This window comes from Diadema setosum, chromosome 8 (assembly GCF_964275005.1).
Source record: "Diadema setosum chromosome 8, eeDiaSeto1, whole genome shotgun sequence".
In the NCBI taxonomy this organism is placed as follows: domain Eukaryota; kingdom Metazoa; phylum Echinodermata; class Echinoidea; order Diadematoida; family Diadematidae; genus Diadema; species Diadema setosum.
Window position 1 is genome coordinate 40,744,208 of NC_092692.1, and position 17,832 is coordinate 40,762,039.

Here is a 17,832-nt window from a genome sequence, read left to right on the forward strand (position 1 = left end):
ATCTCAGTCCTGAAATAAGTCTTTTCAGAATGTTTGTGAAGGCATTCATGGAAGGCATTTTACTGTGGTATAACTTGATAGTGCTTTATATTATTTCTCAATGTTTAGGAAAGAGCTGGACTTGGGCCATTCTAAAAATCAAGGTCCGTGTAAAGCGTTCAAGAGTGCGTGTCGTGGAGACGGTGGTTCCAAGAGAGCTCAGTGTCCAGAGAGAGGCCTTAGTGTGGAGGACCAGGTGGCATGTCTGATTGACCAAGCTACTGACCCTAACATCCTAGGTAGGACATGGCAGGGATGGGAGCCTTGGATCTAACACATCAACCCTGGATCTACAGGGGGTGAGGATCCCACACTAATATGTACTTGGAATGGATCTAGCACATCAAGCCTGGATCTACAGGGGGTGAGGATCCCACACTAATATGTACTTGGAATGGATCTAGCACATCAAGCCTGGATCTACAGGGGGTGAGGATCCCACACTAATATACGTACTTGGAATGGAAGAGGACAAGTCTAGGCAGTACAATGTGAACTTGTTTGAAAGGAGACTAGATGTTTCTCATTGTAAGACCATACTGAATTTTATGTGCACTCTGGTAATGTCTGACAGCAGTGTTGAACTGAAATCATCTGAGAAAGCAGTAAGAGATGAGAGCGCTACTGTCTCTTCAATTTGATTGTGAAATAAATCACTTCAGAATATCGTAGAGGGTTTGGATAAGCATGCTAGATATAGGCTTTGATAGGAGGCTAGAGTGTATGAAGGAAAATCAAAACAAGAAGAAAACCAAATTCCAGTCAGTGCATGAAGTAGCATTCCTTCTGTATGTCGAGAGTTCCTTGTGTCAGTAATACTGTTTTGATTCAAATTACAAATACATGTATTATGCAGCATGAGAGGAAAATTAGAGTTGTAAGGACAGACTGAGGTGTCCACGGGAGTTGTCTGCTAAAAACAGGTAAATATAGCATATCTCATGACCTTGTAGTCTCCTGAGTTTAATGATGCAGACATTTCCTTGGAGTTTTCTTGTACAGGAAATCTTAATGTCTATGACTGTGGATTTGAACTTTCAGTCTGTAAAGAGGGAAACATTCAGAGGCTGAAATAAGCATTCACAATTTTCTGTGATACTTATAAGTTATGTACATGTTGTATTAACGTTGAACATGTTATGCCAGTGTTACGGAACATCCTCCATGATTAATGTTTCATGTGATGAGACATGATTAGGAAATAAGTGTTACAATATCATCTTTTACAAAGATCCAACCTTTCTGTAAAACATACAGGTCTTAGAACAATGTACTAAAAGAGATTTATCTGTGTTTTGTAACAGTGTAAAATGGTGATGTGCAGTCAGGAGAAGCAAGATCAATGTAATAAGACCATACACATGTGAATGAACCTACTTTTATCTGTATGTATCCAAGGCTTAATTAGTTTTACTTTAGATTTAACATTGCTACACTCAGAATACACAAACTTCAGCTCTTGTACACTTAATTCTTGTAATCCTGTGACGTCATGCGAAGACTGGAAATAGATTTCATTGAGGCTGAGATGTCATAGTGCCAGAGTTGAATGTTAGGACTTCTCGTTAAGTTTAGTGTCTTTTGTAAAGTCTTTTTTTTTTATTAACAGTGCAGACATCCAAAAAAAAAAATAAAAAATGCACCAGCATTGAAAGCATGTTGCATCTGGTATTCTTGCAACCAATCAAATACTGTTAATTTGAGTGACAGGGAAAAGAGTTAATGATATCAGACTACATTCCTTATCCAATTGTTATGAATCATACTGTGTTGGTATGATTCACTGGAGTTCTGTCGAGTGTTATCTTTGCATGCTTTGTGTTTTAATACATTTCACTCTCTATCAATAACAAAATGTTTGATAAACTGTGGTTATAGTTTTTCATATTTGATACTCATAAAAAGGATTGAAGATTGTCTTGAATCTGAGTTGATATTCAGAGTTAGACAGTACAAACATTTTTAGCCTGTGTGTGTAGGCTGCTTTGACTCAGTGTGAAGTATCACAGGGACTGAAATGCAGAGGATAGTTCTGCTGATGCTGTCAATAAGATTGTATTCTTATATGAACTTCATGTGAACTTAACTCACTAAAGTAAAGACTCTTGGTAGAAATGGATTAATGTAATTCAGCCTGACACACTGTTACAGCCTTTGATTAGTCAATAATGGATGCAATGCATGTAACCTCTTCTTAGGATCAGTGGACAAGTCTGCTTGAAAAAAAAGGTTTTATGTGTTGGATTTCTTTTTATATACTGATGTCAAAGTATGCATTCATGGTTTATGTTCAAGGGAGAGAGGACATTCTGAAATCTTTTTGTGCCATATTAATATTCTTGGTCAAACAAGTTGGTGTTTACTCTTATGTTTGTTGTACTTGCCACTCATCCAAACAGTAGAAATGCACTGTTCAGAATCAAGGAAACCTACACACACCTACTTGTTATCTAGTTCTAATACACTTAGTGGTACTCTGTACTGTCATGCATTATTAATATTTCATAACATTGTATGTTACCTTTATATGAACTGACAGGGGAAAAAAGGAGTAAAGAAGTTGAATATTGTACCAAAAATGTGATTGACTATTGTAAATTACCAACCATAATTGAAACCAACTGTGTGTTAAGTTATGGTTCTTGATGAATGCAGATTTATGAGCAAGCTGCTTGTCTTGGCTCAGAGGTGCCACCTTATGTTACATGAAAAAAAATACACGTCAAATCAAACTGTCTGTAGAGGCCTACTTTGTACGTCGTCAAATCAAACTGTCTGTAGAGGCCTACTTTGTATGTTGTCAAATCAAACTGTCTGTAGAGGCCTACTCTGTACGTCATCAAATCAAACTGTCTGTAGAGGCCTACTTTGTATGTCATGCAGTCGGTCAGGACTCCTGTTTATTACTGATCTTACTCAAAGCTAAGAAATATTCTCTGACTTTCTGCTGTAAAAATTACTGTTTCAAAGAAAAGTATGATTATGCTTATCTGATCAAAGCTACTTGTTACTGTCATGCATTCCCCATTTTTACAAGCAGAAGGCGGTTAATTTGTTCCTGTTTGGCAAATGTGTTGCAAGTGTCAAATTCACATTGTTTGTGATGTACAATTTTAAGAAGCCATATAACTTCATCATATGTCTTTTGAATTCAATAAAGAAATACCGTGTTGGGATGACCTGTCATGGCAATTTTTTGTTTTGCAGTGGAAAATTATTATAATGAGATTGAATAATATAACAAAATCCTGGGCTTATAAGGTGAATTTGCATGGTTGTGTGGTCATGGTTTTCTATGGTTTTAAGCTGCTCATTACAGTGAGGCTCCCTGAACCATGTTAGCTTGCTTGAAGATGGAATAGGAACTTTAGTATGACACAGAATTTTTTAATTGAATATTGCACATATATTCCGAAGAAAACCTTGCAAAAAATTAAACAGTTTTAGAAATTTGATCAGTACCTACATTTGTATGCTATAACTCTTTATGTACCATGTTCGCATGTCCTGCTCAGTCGAGGGCGTGCCAACCTCGCATATTCTGCTCAAACCCACTAATCGCTTAAACCGATCGATAAATCGCCTAATCCCGCGGTACAATGAAAGCTTTTCTTGCGCTTTTTTGCCTTTTACATACAGCTTGCATTCTATTTGGTGATTGACTATCAAGCGGTGTTTCCAACTAAATTTGCGTGTAAATTCTAAGTTTCTCTCACGGTTTCATGTGCAAAAGTCATGCCTTTACAGTAATGTAGCAAGTGGTCATCAATAAATAAATAGAAATAGATTTGTCATACATTTTATATCAAAGCAAAGCTTGGCATTCCTCTTCAACTTTGCTCACTATTTCTGGCTTAACAGAAATTTGTAGAAGTTATATAGATTGAAAAAACAGAAATCTTTTTCAAAGCATGACTACCTTTGTGTCTCAGAATAACATGGCACACAGGGGGTTTCCATCATGGCAAATAAAGAGTTAATACATCGAGAGCTGCCACACCTCTCAGTGTGCAGTAGGGTCCCCTAAAACTTAGATGCCTTTCCATATCTTGGTAAGATAATTATGCCTTCCCAATGAATAATGATAATAATAATGATAATAGTAATAATAATAGTAATAATAATAAGAATAGTAATAATAATTATAATAATAATAATAATAATAATAATAATAATAATAGTAATAATAATAATAATAATAATAATAATGATAATAATAATAATAATCGAATATTGCACATATGTTCCAAAGAAAACCTTGTAAGAAGATTAAACAAGTTTTAGAAATTTGATCAGTATCTACATTTGTATGCTTTAATACATCGAGAGCTGCCACACCTCTCGGTGTGCAGTAGGGTCCCCTAAAACTGAGATGCCTTTCCATATCTTGGTAAGATAATTATGCCTTCCCAATGAATAATAATAATAATAATAATAATAATGGTAATAATAATGATAATGATGATAATAATAATAACAATAATAATAATAGTAATAATGATAATAATAATAATAATAATGATTAATATATATATGTATATATATAAATGTATATACATATACATATTCATTCATTTCTTTCTACAAAGTCAACAGAGATGATAGTTCATGTTCACACAATATCTTGCTTTGATTTTAGTAATGGTATCTTGTACAGTTTATCAAATAATGAAATCCAATACTACGGTGGTTGCAACAATTCCAAAACTCTGTGGCTATGTTGTTTACTCTTACTTAACTTAAAAAGCATGAAATCAGTCTTAAAAAAATTCCATTGGCTGCCAGTCAAGCGGAGAAGTGACTTCAAGATTTCAATGCATGTTTCATGACCACGTGCTTTGAAGAACTAGGCTGTGTGCAACAGTTGATAGCAAAATATCATTTGGCAAGAAACCTTCAAATTTTGATAGCCACCCTCTACAATATCTAAAAAAATTTCAAGAAGTGAGATCTCTTCGACTGGCAGCTGCAGAGTTACGGAACAAATTGGGTAGGCATCTTAAAAGGGCTTATTGAGTATGGGGTGATTTTAAGATAATTTTTTATTAACATAATTATTTAATTGAAAATCTGCTATATGTTTTCATCTCGCTTCATCTCTTTTTTTCTCTGTCTTGTGTATTTTCATTTTACTCATATTTTTACCTTCAATGTGGCAAAGAGTATTTAATTCATGTCTGTGTGTGTGATGGATCATATGTATGTATGTAGATATATATATATATATATAGATGAATAATATATGAAGACTGATATTCCAAGAAAAACAAGTCAACTCCATTCTGATCACTTTTTAATATCTACTTGCTAAAACAACAAAGGAAATAAGTGAGTATAGGATATTTCAATCATTTTAATTCCAAGAATTACCTGTGTTTTGCAACAATTAAGTGATGTATCACTGGAAGGTTCTATTTCACTTTGATGAATGACGAACCTGAAAATGGTGCACGTATATGATAACCCATTTTGGGATCAAACTCATTCCCTCATATATATTTTTCTTTTCATGACTTTCAGGTCGCATATAGGCTAAAGCTGTAGCCTGTGTAATGTCATTTTGAGTTGATTGTTGCAAAATATCTTTTGAACTTTTAAAATCTATACGTTAAATTGACAAGATTTTTATGTGGCGGTAGGTTTTTTTTTCACTTATATCCCTCACTCTAGGGCCACAATACATTCTGACGTACGTGTGTCTTCCACTAAATATATGTCTAATTTTCCAAAAATGTGGGCAGACAATAACTCCTGCTATAATGAAGTCCTTGGGACAGGCACTTTTCTTTTGTTACACCAAAATGTCATTGTAGATTTCATAAGGTATTTAAAGGTAATGTAAATGATAATAACGGGTCCTGTACTTTAACTTTGTAGTAATGAGAATTTCTTTATATCACTGTTTGTTTTTACCACAGGAGTGCACAGCTGCATGTAGGCAGAATTGCAAAAATTTCAGGCTTGTACCGATTCTTTGTTAAAATGTCTTCTAAAGTTTCATTTGACCTCCATCTGACTGCAAAATCTTTCTTAAAAATGTCGTTTCTGCTTTTTTGCTCACGTATCGGTACACTAGGATTAGGACCTTTTCTAAAAAAAAAAATTAGATACACTCAGCAGGGCTTGTGCCGAAAGGGTGGGTGGGTGGTGGCGCGTTACGTGTTAATGGGAACACCACCCTTCGTCCAAAGCCCCCCCCCCCCCCCCCCCGTTTTGCCGAAAAGGTGCGTTGGGAGCGTTGGATCGCGTCGCGTTGACTGGAACCCCACCCTTCGTCCAAAGCCCCCCCCCCCCCCAGTTTTGCCGAAAGGGTGCGTTGGTACTTTTTCTCATGTAATATTAAAAGACGAGTTTTGAATTTATATTTAACCTTCAAACAACCATTTCAAAGAGGCTATCTTCCGGATCGGTTTACACTCTATTACCACTTTGTCTACAGCCAGTTGGTCTAGCTAATAGACTGTTTAATATCAGTTGGTCTAATAACCAGTTGGTCTAGTCATCATTTCGTCCAATTACTGTTTGGTCTAATTGTTATTTGTTGTTTAATATCAGTTGGTTAAATATAAATTCAAAACTCGTCTTTTAACCCTATAAAGCCTAAGGGGGGCACGTACATTGTGCCCCCTACCAGATTTTCATTCGCCACTCCTTTGTCCTTAATCCAGGTTTAACCAAATTTGGTGACTTTTCCTAAAATCTTATTCTGAACATTTTGATATATAATTTATCTATATTTGATATTGCTGGTTGCCATGGCAACAATAAACTGACAACCATGTCAGTCAGATTTTGCATATTTTTCTGTTCCAATTCCAATTAACCATATCATAATGTATAAAATTGACGTTTCTAGGCTGAGATTTGCTGAAGGAGCAAAATGTGAAGTAATTATGGCCCTGAATTGTTTTTCCTATTATTTCCTTTGTTTTTCTGTGACAAATGCCATAAAACAATAGATATAATAGAGATACTTGAAAATAACAGTATTTTCCAAAGATTGCCATTCTATTTTGTGTCATTTTGATTCCTTCACCCAAGTTATACCTCTAATATCATTTGTTTATCACATTATCAATCTGCAAACTTAAAATTCCGATATTATGGGAATATGAAATATGATAACTATGCATGTACCTATCCCAAACAATACATCACAGGTCTCATAATGTATTTCTTTATTTTGTTATGAATAGCGCCCCCATGTGGTGACCTTGAGAAATGTCAACCATAAAAAATAAAGAGCTTTGACTTGCAGATCATTTGTGGCAAATATGAAAAATATTGGTCTATGATAGGACATATTATATACTGGGGATAAAGAAATTATACAGAAAAATCATGTTTTTAGCATATTTCCTATGTATTTCTTTATATTACTTTGGTAAATAGCGCCCTATATGTGTGAATTTGTCATGTAGACTATGAGTTGCTCTACCCATGTGCCAAATGTGACGATGAAACATCAAACAATAACAAAGTTATATAGGGGGCACAATGGTGCCCCCCCCCCCCCCCCCCCCTTGGGCCTGGGAAGGGTCAAAATAGCTTGGGCTATAGGGTTAAAGGACAAGTCCACCTTCATATACATGTGGATTGAGTGAATGCAGCAATATTAGTAGAACTCATCAGTGAAAGTTTGGGGAAAATCGGACAATCCGTTCAAAAGTTATGAATTTTTAAAGTATCTGCGTAGTCATGGCTGGATGAGAAGACTACAGTGTATGATGTCACATGCGTACAACCATATAAAGAAAATAAAAAGAGAATTTCACAAAACTTTACTATTTGAATAAAGTGCACATTTCTTCGACTTGTTCCTGACATATGTTAAGGGTAATATTATTCCCCTTGCCTTCTGAAAGAGAGAGTGTTCTTTTCTTATGCGAGAAAAGTGAAAATATGTTGAATTATTCTTTCTTTATATCGTTGTACTCATGTGACATCACAAGCTATAGTAGTCTTCTCATCCAGCCTTGAGTGAGCAGAAACTTCAAAAATTCATAACTTTTGAACGGATTGTCCAATTTTCCTCAAACTCTCAATGATGTGTTCTACTAATATTGCTGCATTCACTCAACCCACATGTCTATGAAGGTGAACTTGTCCTTTAATATTACATGAGAAAAAGTACCAACGCACCCTTTCGGCAAAACCGGGGGGGGGGGGGGGGGGGCTTTGAGGGTGGGGTTCCAGTCAACGCGACGCGATCCAACGCTCCCAACGCGCCCTTTATTTTCGTCAAAACCGGGGGGGGGGGGGGGGACTTTGGACGAAGGGTGGTGTTCCCATTAACGCGACGCGCCACCATGCCACCCTTTCGGCACAAGCCCTCAGCAGCACCTCTTCTTCAAATATACATTGTATTAAAAAAAGTAGGCCCTACAGGTCCTGGAGAAAGAACGTCGAGCCGTTCTGACAGGCAAAAAAGAAAAGAAATAATGATAACAGTCATAAAAAACAACAACATGTGAACAGCCCACTGAACAACGAGTTATTTTCTTGTCTCTTTGACCCTTTGAAGATACCACCAACAGACCCCATGCATGCCAGCGCCAGCATGGTACATACACTGTATATATGTTGTAATAATGAGGACCACCACGATGAACGCTGCTCGCTTGGCGATGCGTCAACAAGCGAAATTGATTCCTAGATGGTATGTAAAGGTTTCATTTGTGAGATCATCATGACGGCTGTACTGTCGTTTTGATATTTCGAGAAGTAGTCGTTACTAATACCTCGCTGTGGTCGTCTGACCTGGATTATTGTGGGCTATCGTGCTTGCGTAATCTTAGTGTCGGGCTCAGTCCCACTCTTTGGGAATTGTGTTAGCTGATAACTAGATATGTGTCGCTGCGCTCTGCTCTGAGATTATACTATTTATAGCTTTGTGGCTGGCCGAGTGCACTTTACGGCCACTGCCCTATAATAGGGCTCTATTATCAGAGCGTCATTTCCTTAGCTTACGCTATCAGCAAGGTGATCTCCCATGATGAACCACTGCGCACTGAGGAGCAGCTTGCGAGCTTCTCTTGCTGCTGTATGAAACGACATTTGACAAGTAATAAGGAAGGTTACTAAAAAGCCTGCCTCACGCATTGTGCTTCTAGCTAGCTGCATAGCTGACACATCGGACACTGCGATCGTGTTATCGTGTGCCCTCTCCACTGGCACTGCACTGCCATCTAGCTGCAGGATTATCAAGCTTTTAATATTACAATGTGGGCCATGTTTACATTTGTAATTTTTGTTACATCGCCGAAAATTGCAATGATCAGTTTGATCTTTGATGATCATGGTGCATAATGTGAGAAAGTTGGCAGTAAGTCTGTGATACAATAGCTTCCATTTCTGAACATCCTGGCTAGCTACAACAGTTACGTGAATATTTTTATGCCTCCAAGACCGTGTCATGTCATCCATCCCAACCCCATCACAAATCATGCAAACCACCCACACTGCACACTTGCGAGGCTTGTGTGAGTAATACACAGCCCTGTTTCTGTACATAAGTGAGTGCTTCACACAGCATCTGGTCGGAGATGATCGGGCGAGTAAATCTGTAACTGTGTAGAAGATATAACACAACAAACTGATGAATTGGGATAAGATTTTAGATTTTTTTTTGCATTATTTCACAGAATAATTTCGCCAAGGCAGTGGACATAATGTCCTCTACTCTGTGATAGGTTAATATTGATCCCCTGTCTGAGATAATAACACAGCGTCCATTCATATAAAATTATGAATGAAGAATGAAAGTTTACCACTGGTTGCATTTCGTTGTGTGCCAATGCACAGCACCCTGTTTGTCTCTTCTCAATCACGCCACGCAGCGCAGGAAAGGGCGTGAGAGCAACCATGTGGCGTACGGTACCGTAAGTGCTTTCGTTACGCTCACTCTCGTTGACACATACACACACTGCATCCCAACACGAAATCTCGCACACATGCACACAGCACAGTACCGGAACACATGCTTTCGAACCCATGGTGCCTGATAGCCGTAGGTACTAGTACTTGAATTTGCATGCACTGCTCGATTAGGGTAAGATCTCACACCGATAGCATAAGGCCATAAAGTGCACAATTGCCTACAAATCAAATGTGCTAAAGGCACTTTAGACAAGAGTGTCAGAAAGGGTGGTAGCATTGATACTGTGTATGGACCTCATGAAAGGATTTGATACTGTTCCCCCACTAAGATCTCCTGCTGAAGTTAGAATCTTTTGGTATTTATGTGGTACCTTCTTGTATGGCTGATGTCTATTCTGATTGGTAGGCGGCAAAGAGTATTGCCATTGGTTGGTGGTGAGGAATCCTCTTTTTGTATTGTTGTCATGCTCAAAACAACTAACATCTCTCTAGGCAAGTTTCATGGCATACACAGCCTACACAATCTGAAACTAAAGTTTGCCATCTATTTATATGCATAATATATGGGGTATGGTGTCTTTCAAGTAACTTGAAGCTAAAAATTAACACTATATGCAAATCTGTTGTTTTACCAAATCACTGCTGCCATGTTTGATGAATACATCTGGGCACTATCAATTGCAAGACAAAGGTCACTCACCTCTCAAAATTTCCTTCTCAAACATGAAAAGTTTCGCAAGGACACTGGAAGTCTCCTTCAGCATCCACACTGTGTTTTGAAGGCCGATGTATTTGTAGTCTTAAATCAGGGAACACTTAAATTAATCAAGATGTAAAGAAAAACCAGTAGTGTGAATGAGCTATTGAATGGTTTTCAATATGAGATATTGTCAGTTCGAGGTAATGATATGAATTACTCTGGGTATGAGACATTGTCTATCAAAGTTAGACATATTGTTGTCTGAAGCATAGGTCACATACTTTGATGCAGCATTGTCATTTTCGTCTGAATTTTTTTTGAGATGGACAAAGAACTTGCTGTATGAATACCAATAGTTGTATTTTCTAGTTTTACCGACTTTATACAAAACTAGAATAACTGAAAGGGACACACTCCTTAATTTCAAATTTCATCAGTGAATGCTCCATAATTAAGCCTACCTACTCTCAACAAGTTAAGTACCTGGTACTGCTCATGTTTGATTGTGTTTTTATCCCCTTTTTGCATTTACCAGGAAGCCACTAAACATCCCAGATGGTCACTTCCCAGCTTCACAACCAGTACGTCACTCTTGTTTAGCTGCCACGTGTAGCTACTACAGTGCAGCGCACCAGAAGAAGTTTGTCTGTGCCTTAGGGAGCCAACGATGTCATAGTAGTGAAGCCATCACAGCACCAGCCAGGGATAATGAAGACAAGCAGTATTCTGACAAAATCCGATCTCTGGTAGATGAGATAGCATCTCTTACTCTGGTTGAAGTCAGTGACCTTAATCAGTTGTTAAAGGTAGGTCAAGTGCATTTATTCAACCCTCAAGTAAGTGTAGACTCAGTGGATTGAAAAAAAAAGTGGGTAATGACAACTTTGCATATTACATGTATCTGCTACGTTGACAAGCTTCTAAAATGTGATCTTGAGGTTGGTTGATAAGTAGAAACAAGAGTGACTTATACTTTGTTGGATTTACAATTACAATCTGAAATTGTAGAAAGAGATCATTTTCACTATGTAGGCATTGAAAAGTTAATCTTTGAACGTTGAAATGTCTTACAGAAAACTCTGAACATCCAAGATGCACCGGTCATGGCTGTTGGAGCAGTACCAGGAGTAGCAGCACCAGCTGTGGAACAGGTGTGTTGAATGTTGCTAAGTCAATGAGGGCTATGAGTTTGGTGTTTCTTTAGTGTCTCAAGAGGCCTCATTTTGGCTAGATTCTTACAATGGGTCCTGTGCCTGTTGTCAGTAGTGGATGGAAGGTTTGCTTTTAAGGTCAATGACTATTTTTTGAATAGATGTAGGGGGAAAATGTGATTTCTTTATATTATATGTTTTGCGGGGAATATTAAAGATATGCAAAGTGCTTTGTTTTGAAGAATGTTTTCTATTGCAGTCTTTGTTTCCCTTGGAACTACATATCACACTTTAAACAATATTTTCATGGCATGAAATTTTCACGAATTGGAGCTGATGGCCTTTTTTGCAGCATAAAAGTATAGCAAATTGCCACTGACATTTAATGCGAGTAGTGTAGACAAGAACTTTTGCATGCATTTTAATTTTGTGAATCTTGGCTCTCGTGAAATTCGCAAAATTAAAATGCAAGCGGAAATTTTCCAGATCTTACAGTATATAAAGCTAAGTCCAAGATTTGCTAATTCCATAATCTATTTCTTATTACAGGAAGAGGAGGAAGTAGATGCTGTAAAAACAGTTGAAAAGACACAGTTTACAGTAAAGCTGACCAAATATGATGAAGCTACCAAGGTGAAGCTGATCAAAGAAATTAAGGCATTGACATCAGGAATGAATCTAGTACAGGTAAGGATGTTGTTATGAATTACTAATTTAGTCTGAGATTGATAACAGTTGTAAGCGTTTTAATCATGTCTACAGCTCTATACGATCTCATACTGTAAACCACTATGTATTTCATGTAATATAATGCGAGTTTAAACTTTCGGCTAATTGCTTTAATTGCATAAGCTGTTAAATTTGTGATCTAGAACTGCAGTGATGGAGTAACCTTTTCTGAAGAAATTCAATCATCTTTCTTTCTTTTTTATCCCTTGGAGACTATATACACAATAAACATTTGTGTGATGGGAGACAACATTTACATGAGAAGCTAAGTTTGTGAATGCCAGTTGACTTGTGAAATTTGACAAATTTATACCAAGTGTGTGTATGCAGCTTGTTTTTATCGGGCATGTTGAATTTGCTAATCACTCACATTGTAGAATAGGTACTTTTTGCATATATATTTTGTATGCAATTTTTTTTTTCATACTGAAGAGACAGTTTTATGCTGAATATGCAAAGAAACTGTATTACTCTCTATTGGGATAAGAAAAGATTTAATTCTAAAAAGAGAATGCACAATGAGAGGACATTTTGACCATAGGAAACATCAGCGAATATTTGCTTTAGTTTGAATAAGTGTTTTTAATAGCATGCCTACAGTGTACTTGGAAAATCAGCAAAAAGACACCCTTTCCTAATGTTGCGTAGTCAAATCACTATAGCCAAAACGCTTGATTAGGCAATTGCCCATTATATGTCATTATCACTGGGTCTAATGTGAAATAGAGATGGAGAGCAAGATGAATTTTGGGAATTTGTTTCCTCTTCCCACTCAAATTAAACTTCAGGCTGTGGTGACAGCTTCATTTGCAAATTCAACAACATGAGAAAATATTAACTCTGATCCGACCATGACTGCAATGTGCATACTTAGGTTGTTCTGTTGATTACTGTACTCCACAATTGCAAATATTAACCACTTGCGAAATTGTGGGAAAGTCCAAATTTGTGAAAAATCAGACTCACCAAATACATATTACAGTAACTCTTAGTTACTTTGTTTCTTTGTGAAAGTTCACTTAGTCTTACAGAAAAAAAAAATGATTAAAAGTATCAAAATATGGGGACCTTCTAATTGAGAGAATGCCCAATGTATTGAAGTAAGCAAGTTTTTTCTTCTGTTTTTGGTAGTACTTGATTGCCAGTATGATTCACTTAGCTGTGTTCCACTTAGTACTCACTCTTTCTGTCATCTCAGGCCAAAAAGTTTGTTGAGGCCATTCCACAGGTGGTTAAAGCTGACATTGGTAAGACTGAAGCAGAGGAGATCAAAAAACAGCTGGAGGCTGCAGGAGCAACATGTGAGATAGAGTGAGGATGTCATGGACCATGTGAACCATAGAAACTTTTCCAAGTGAAAAACGATCGATGTGACTTTTGCTTTTGGCATGTTTTGACAGCAAAATAGCTGCCAAACTCGGATAACATTCTGCACAGGATTTCATAGGACAATGATCAAGAGGAACTTTGAAGCTGTAACTACTCACTGCATCATGAGGACATTTTTTTTTTCCTTCATTGGAATCAAGTCCAACAATACTGAGTTAAAGTATGTTGCAGCTAAATTATCAACAAAAAGCACATTATTATTATTATTATTATTATTTTGTGTATAGTGCAAACCAGTAGGAGAGTTTTGCATTGATGTCACCTGAGTTAATTTGCAAACTTGGTTGTGACCAGTATCACTGTGGTATATCTGAGTCTGATTTTTTGAACCATTCTGTTTGTCTGATCTAACTCTATTTATTATGGTGATGTGGTAGGAGATGTTGCTTGCATGCCATGATAAACTCTCTTGTGTGTGGAAAATTGCTTTTCAAGCTTCACAATGATCACTATTGAATTGATATGAATGAGGTAATGGCACAGGGCCAGTGAATGTGAAAAAAGGTTGTTTCCACTTACATCTGACGATATTACCCCAACCCTTTTCCCCCCTGAAGTTATTGCATTCCTGCAGCTGCCATTTTTGTTATTGTATTATTATTATTTTTTTTTTTAATGTGACCAGCAGGCATATGGGTGAGGTCATAGCACATGGCCGGTGAATGTGACCCCCCCCCCCCCCCCCCAAAAAAAAAAAAAAAAAAAAGAGGAGAAAGAAAGAAAAAATGAAAAGATACCATTACTGTAAAAGGACATAACAAGCAGGCACGATTTGCCCATCTAGATTCCCTTGCTTTACCTATGACCACTGTAATCACAGCAAAGCTAGCTCTTTCAACGAAGCAGTACAAAATACAATAACAGATGGAATAAATGTGTCTTCTTGAATTTAGATTATGTGAACAATCACAGACATTCTGGCACACTTTATAGAATGTGTTTGTGTGTATGTGTACAGAAAAAGGTAAGCCATGTATCAGGATGAGAATGTGTGTGTGTGCATTAGTATTGGTTAGCATGGAGAAAATAGCTAATTACAATGTGTAAGAGATGGTGACATGACACAGGCTCTGCCAACAATAGTTCCAACAAATTACAACAAAAAATTGCAACAAATGCTTGGCAGACATTTATTCCCCTCAACAATTCTTTGTCAGTATGATCATGCTAGCAGCCTGTAAAAATCATTCAGGAATTATCTTGCACAATTGTTTATTTACTCAGTGCTTTGAAATAAAGGTGGAAACAGTCCATTCATTAACCATTGATTCTTTTAAATGTATTGGTGGTTAATAGCATGAGAAAATACGGTGACAAATACAGTATGGTTTAATTACCATAATCATCAAGGAGACAACAGTGGGGTTGAAGAAAGATCCCCAAATAAAAATCCTTGAATTAAAATTGCCTGTTTCTTTGCTAAGTGTATGATTTTTCTCCAATGTTCTTGCCATGGAAAGAGGGCTACTGTTACAATGTACTGGTACATCGTTGTTGAGTGATGATAGCAAGACTTATTGCTACAAAATGTATTAATCAAAGTCATCTACATGACTTGCCAGATTTTTTTTTTTGGTGTGAGTCGCAATGTACAATGTGTATGCTAAGATTCAACTTTGCAAAGTATATGAAATTTCCAAGAACAACACTGCTATTACAAAAATAATGAATGGTCATGAGTGCGATGGTACAAGATTTTGCACGAGATAGAAGATAGAGGCGCTCTATTCAACAAGGTGAAGCCGAGTTGAATAGTGTGCCTCATCTTTCACCGAGTTGCGAAATCTTGGTCGTCCATTGCATGAGTAAAGACCATACACAGTTTGTTTTATACAACACTTTAATCATCAACAGATGTGGTCATAGATTCTTGAATTTAGCACAGAAATGGCAACCATTTTCCCTGAAAGGCAAATAAGTAGCCACATAGTCACAGTCACCATGTACACATTTACGGCGAAACAGATCGGTTGAAGTTAAGTTGTACATGTACATAAAATGAGTGACAAAAATATGCGCTTGTAGTGAACGCAGGAAGTACTAGGTGTTTCAAAAAACATTTCCCACTTTGATTCTTAATAATTCATAAACTATGCGTGTGTATATATCAGATAACACTGTCATTGATGTGAGTGATAGCCGAATAGTGTACAATTTTGTTGGAGGTGGTTAAATATGAAAGCATAAATCAGTTTCATGAAATCCATGATTAATTTCACAGTTATGGTTCAGATTTTGCTCTATTTTCAACCCTCTGTACAAAACTTTCACTTTGCACAGGGGTCAATGGGTGTGTATGGGAGTGTGTGGTTAACACCCTGACAGTGGTCCTGAAAGGACAAGTTCACCTTCAGAGACATGTGGGTTGAGTGAATGCAGCAATATTAGTAGAACACATCAGTGAGAGTTTGAACAAAATCGGACAATCTGTTAAAAAGTTCTGAATTTTTGAAGTTTCTGCCCAGTCATGGCTGGATGAAAAGACTACTATAGCTCGTGATGTCACATAAGTATAACGATATAAAGAAAGAATAAAGAAAATTTAACATATTTCCATTGTTCTCACATAACAAAAGAACACTCGACTTCTCTCTTTCAGAAGGCAGGGGGAATAATATTACCCTTAACATACGTAAATAGCAAGTCAAAGAAATGTGTACTTTATTCAAAAAGTAAAGTTTTGTGAAATTCTCTTTTTATTTTCCTTATATAGTTGTACGCATGTGACATCATACCTTGTAGTAGTCTTCTCTTCCAGCAGTGACTGCGCAGATACTTAAAATATTGGTAACTTTAGAACGGATTGTCCAATTTTTGTCTCGCCCACCGGAGGTGAAGGCGAGACTAAGGGATCCAAATGGCGTCCGTCCGTCGTCCGTCCGTCGTCCGTCCGTCGTCTGTCCGTCGTCCGTCCGTCGTCCGTCGTCCGTCCATCGTCCGTCGTCCGTCCGTTGTCCGTCACAAATGTTAAAGTTTACCTGCAAGACTCTCTTATGATGCATAACTTGGCAACTGTTACAGCAATGGCAGCCACACTTGGGTGATAGAAGCACTAGGGGTATCTTCATGTTATGGTGTTGTCAGAGGTCATGTGATGATGTCAAAGGTCATTTTGAGGTCATATATTAAAGAGTATGTGCAAGACTCTCTTTTCTATGTTAAAGTTTACCTGCAAGACTTTCTTTTGACAAATAACTTCACATAAGTTGCTTGGATTACAACCTAACTTGGGTCATAGATGCACTGGGGGTACCTTCATGTTATGGTGCCGTTGGAGGTCACAGGATAAGGTCAAAGGTCATTTGAGGTCATACGTTAAAGTTTACTTGCAAGACTCTCTTATCACATGTAACTCGACACATGTTGCTACAATGGCAATCAAACTTGGGTGATGGATGCACTGGGGGTACCGTCATGTTATGGTGCCGTAAGAGGTCACATGATAAGGTCAAAGGTCATTTGAGGTCATACGTTAGAGTTTACTTGCAAGACTCTCTTATCACACGTAACTCAGCACATGTTGCTACAATGGCAATCAAACTTGGGTGATGGTAGATGTCTCTTGGGAAGTTGAAGGTAACCACAAGGTCAAAGGTTACAGACAGGGGTCAACGAACTTTTAGGGCCCAATGTTAAGTTTTTAGGGCGCATTTCGTTTATGGCTCATAACTTTTGATCCCTTTGTCCGTTTGTGACCAAACTTGGATGAAAGATGTCCCTTGGGGAGGTGAAGGTCGTCACAAGGTCAAAGGTCACAGACAGGGGTCAGCAAACTTTTAGGGCCCAATGTTATGTTTTTATGGCGCGTTTTGATCGTGGCTCATAACTTTTGATCCCCATGTCCGTTTGTGACCAAACTTGGACGGTAGATGTCCCTTGGGGAGTTAAAGGTTATCACAAGGTCAAAGGTCACAGAAAGGGGTCAACAACTTTTTAGGGCCCAAT

At 37.5% G+C, this 17,832-nt stretch overlaps 2 protein-coding genes across 2 annotated transcripts in view; both read left to right on the plus strand.

Moving 5' to 3' along the window:
* The window catches only part of LOC140231591 (DNA-dependent protein kinase catalytic subunit-like), a 119,973-nt gene extending 116,748 nt beyond the window's left edge, over window positions 1-3,225 (plus strand). Inside the window, exon 88 of the mRNA XM_072311737.1 lies at window positions 109-3,225. Coding sequence (XP_072167838.1) covers window positions 109-313 — 205 coding nt within the window. The 3' untranslated portion in view covers window positions 314-3,225. The remainder of the gene's footprint in view (window positions 1-108) is intronic.
* A 5,393-nt stretch (window positions 3,226-8,618) lies between these two features.
* Window positions 8,619-14,553, plus strand: LOC140231589 (large ribosomal subunit protein bL12m-like). Its single transcript, XM_072311736.1, has 5 exons — window positions 8,619-8,698; window positions 11,154-11,424; window positions 11,692-11,769; window positions 12,319-12,456; window positions 13,697-14,553. The coding sequence occupies exons 1-5, from the start codon at window positions 8,631-8,633 to the stop codon at window positions 13,811-13,813; spliced, it is 672 nt and encodes a 223-aa protein (XP_072167837.1). The 5' UTR covers window positions 8,619-8,630; the 3' UTR covers window positions 13,814-14,553.
* Window positions 14,554-17,832: the final 3,279 nt, after the last annotated feature.

What these genes read in the sequence shown, in the direction of transcription:
- LOC140231589 (XM_072311736.1), top strand. Translation starts at nt 8,631, where the DNA reads ATGAGGACCACCACGATGAACGCTGCTCGCTTGGCGATGCGTCAACAA. An exon ending in ACCTTAATCAGTTGTTAAAG is followed by an intron (nt 11,425 to 11,691) that starts GTAGGTCAAGTG and finishes AATGTCTTACAG; the next exon opens with AAAACTCTGAACATCCAAGA. An exon ending in CAGCACCAGCTGTGGAACAG is followed by an intron (nt 11,770 to 12,318) that starts GTGTGTTGAATG and finishes TTCTTATTACAG; the next exon opens with GAAGAGGAGGAAGTAGATGC.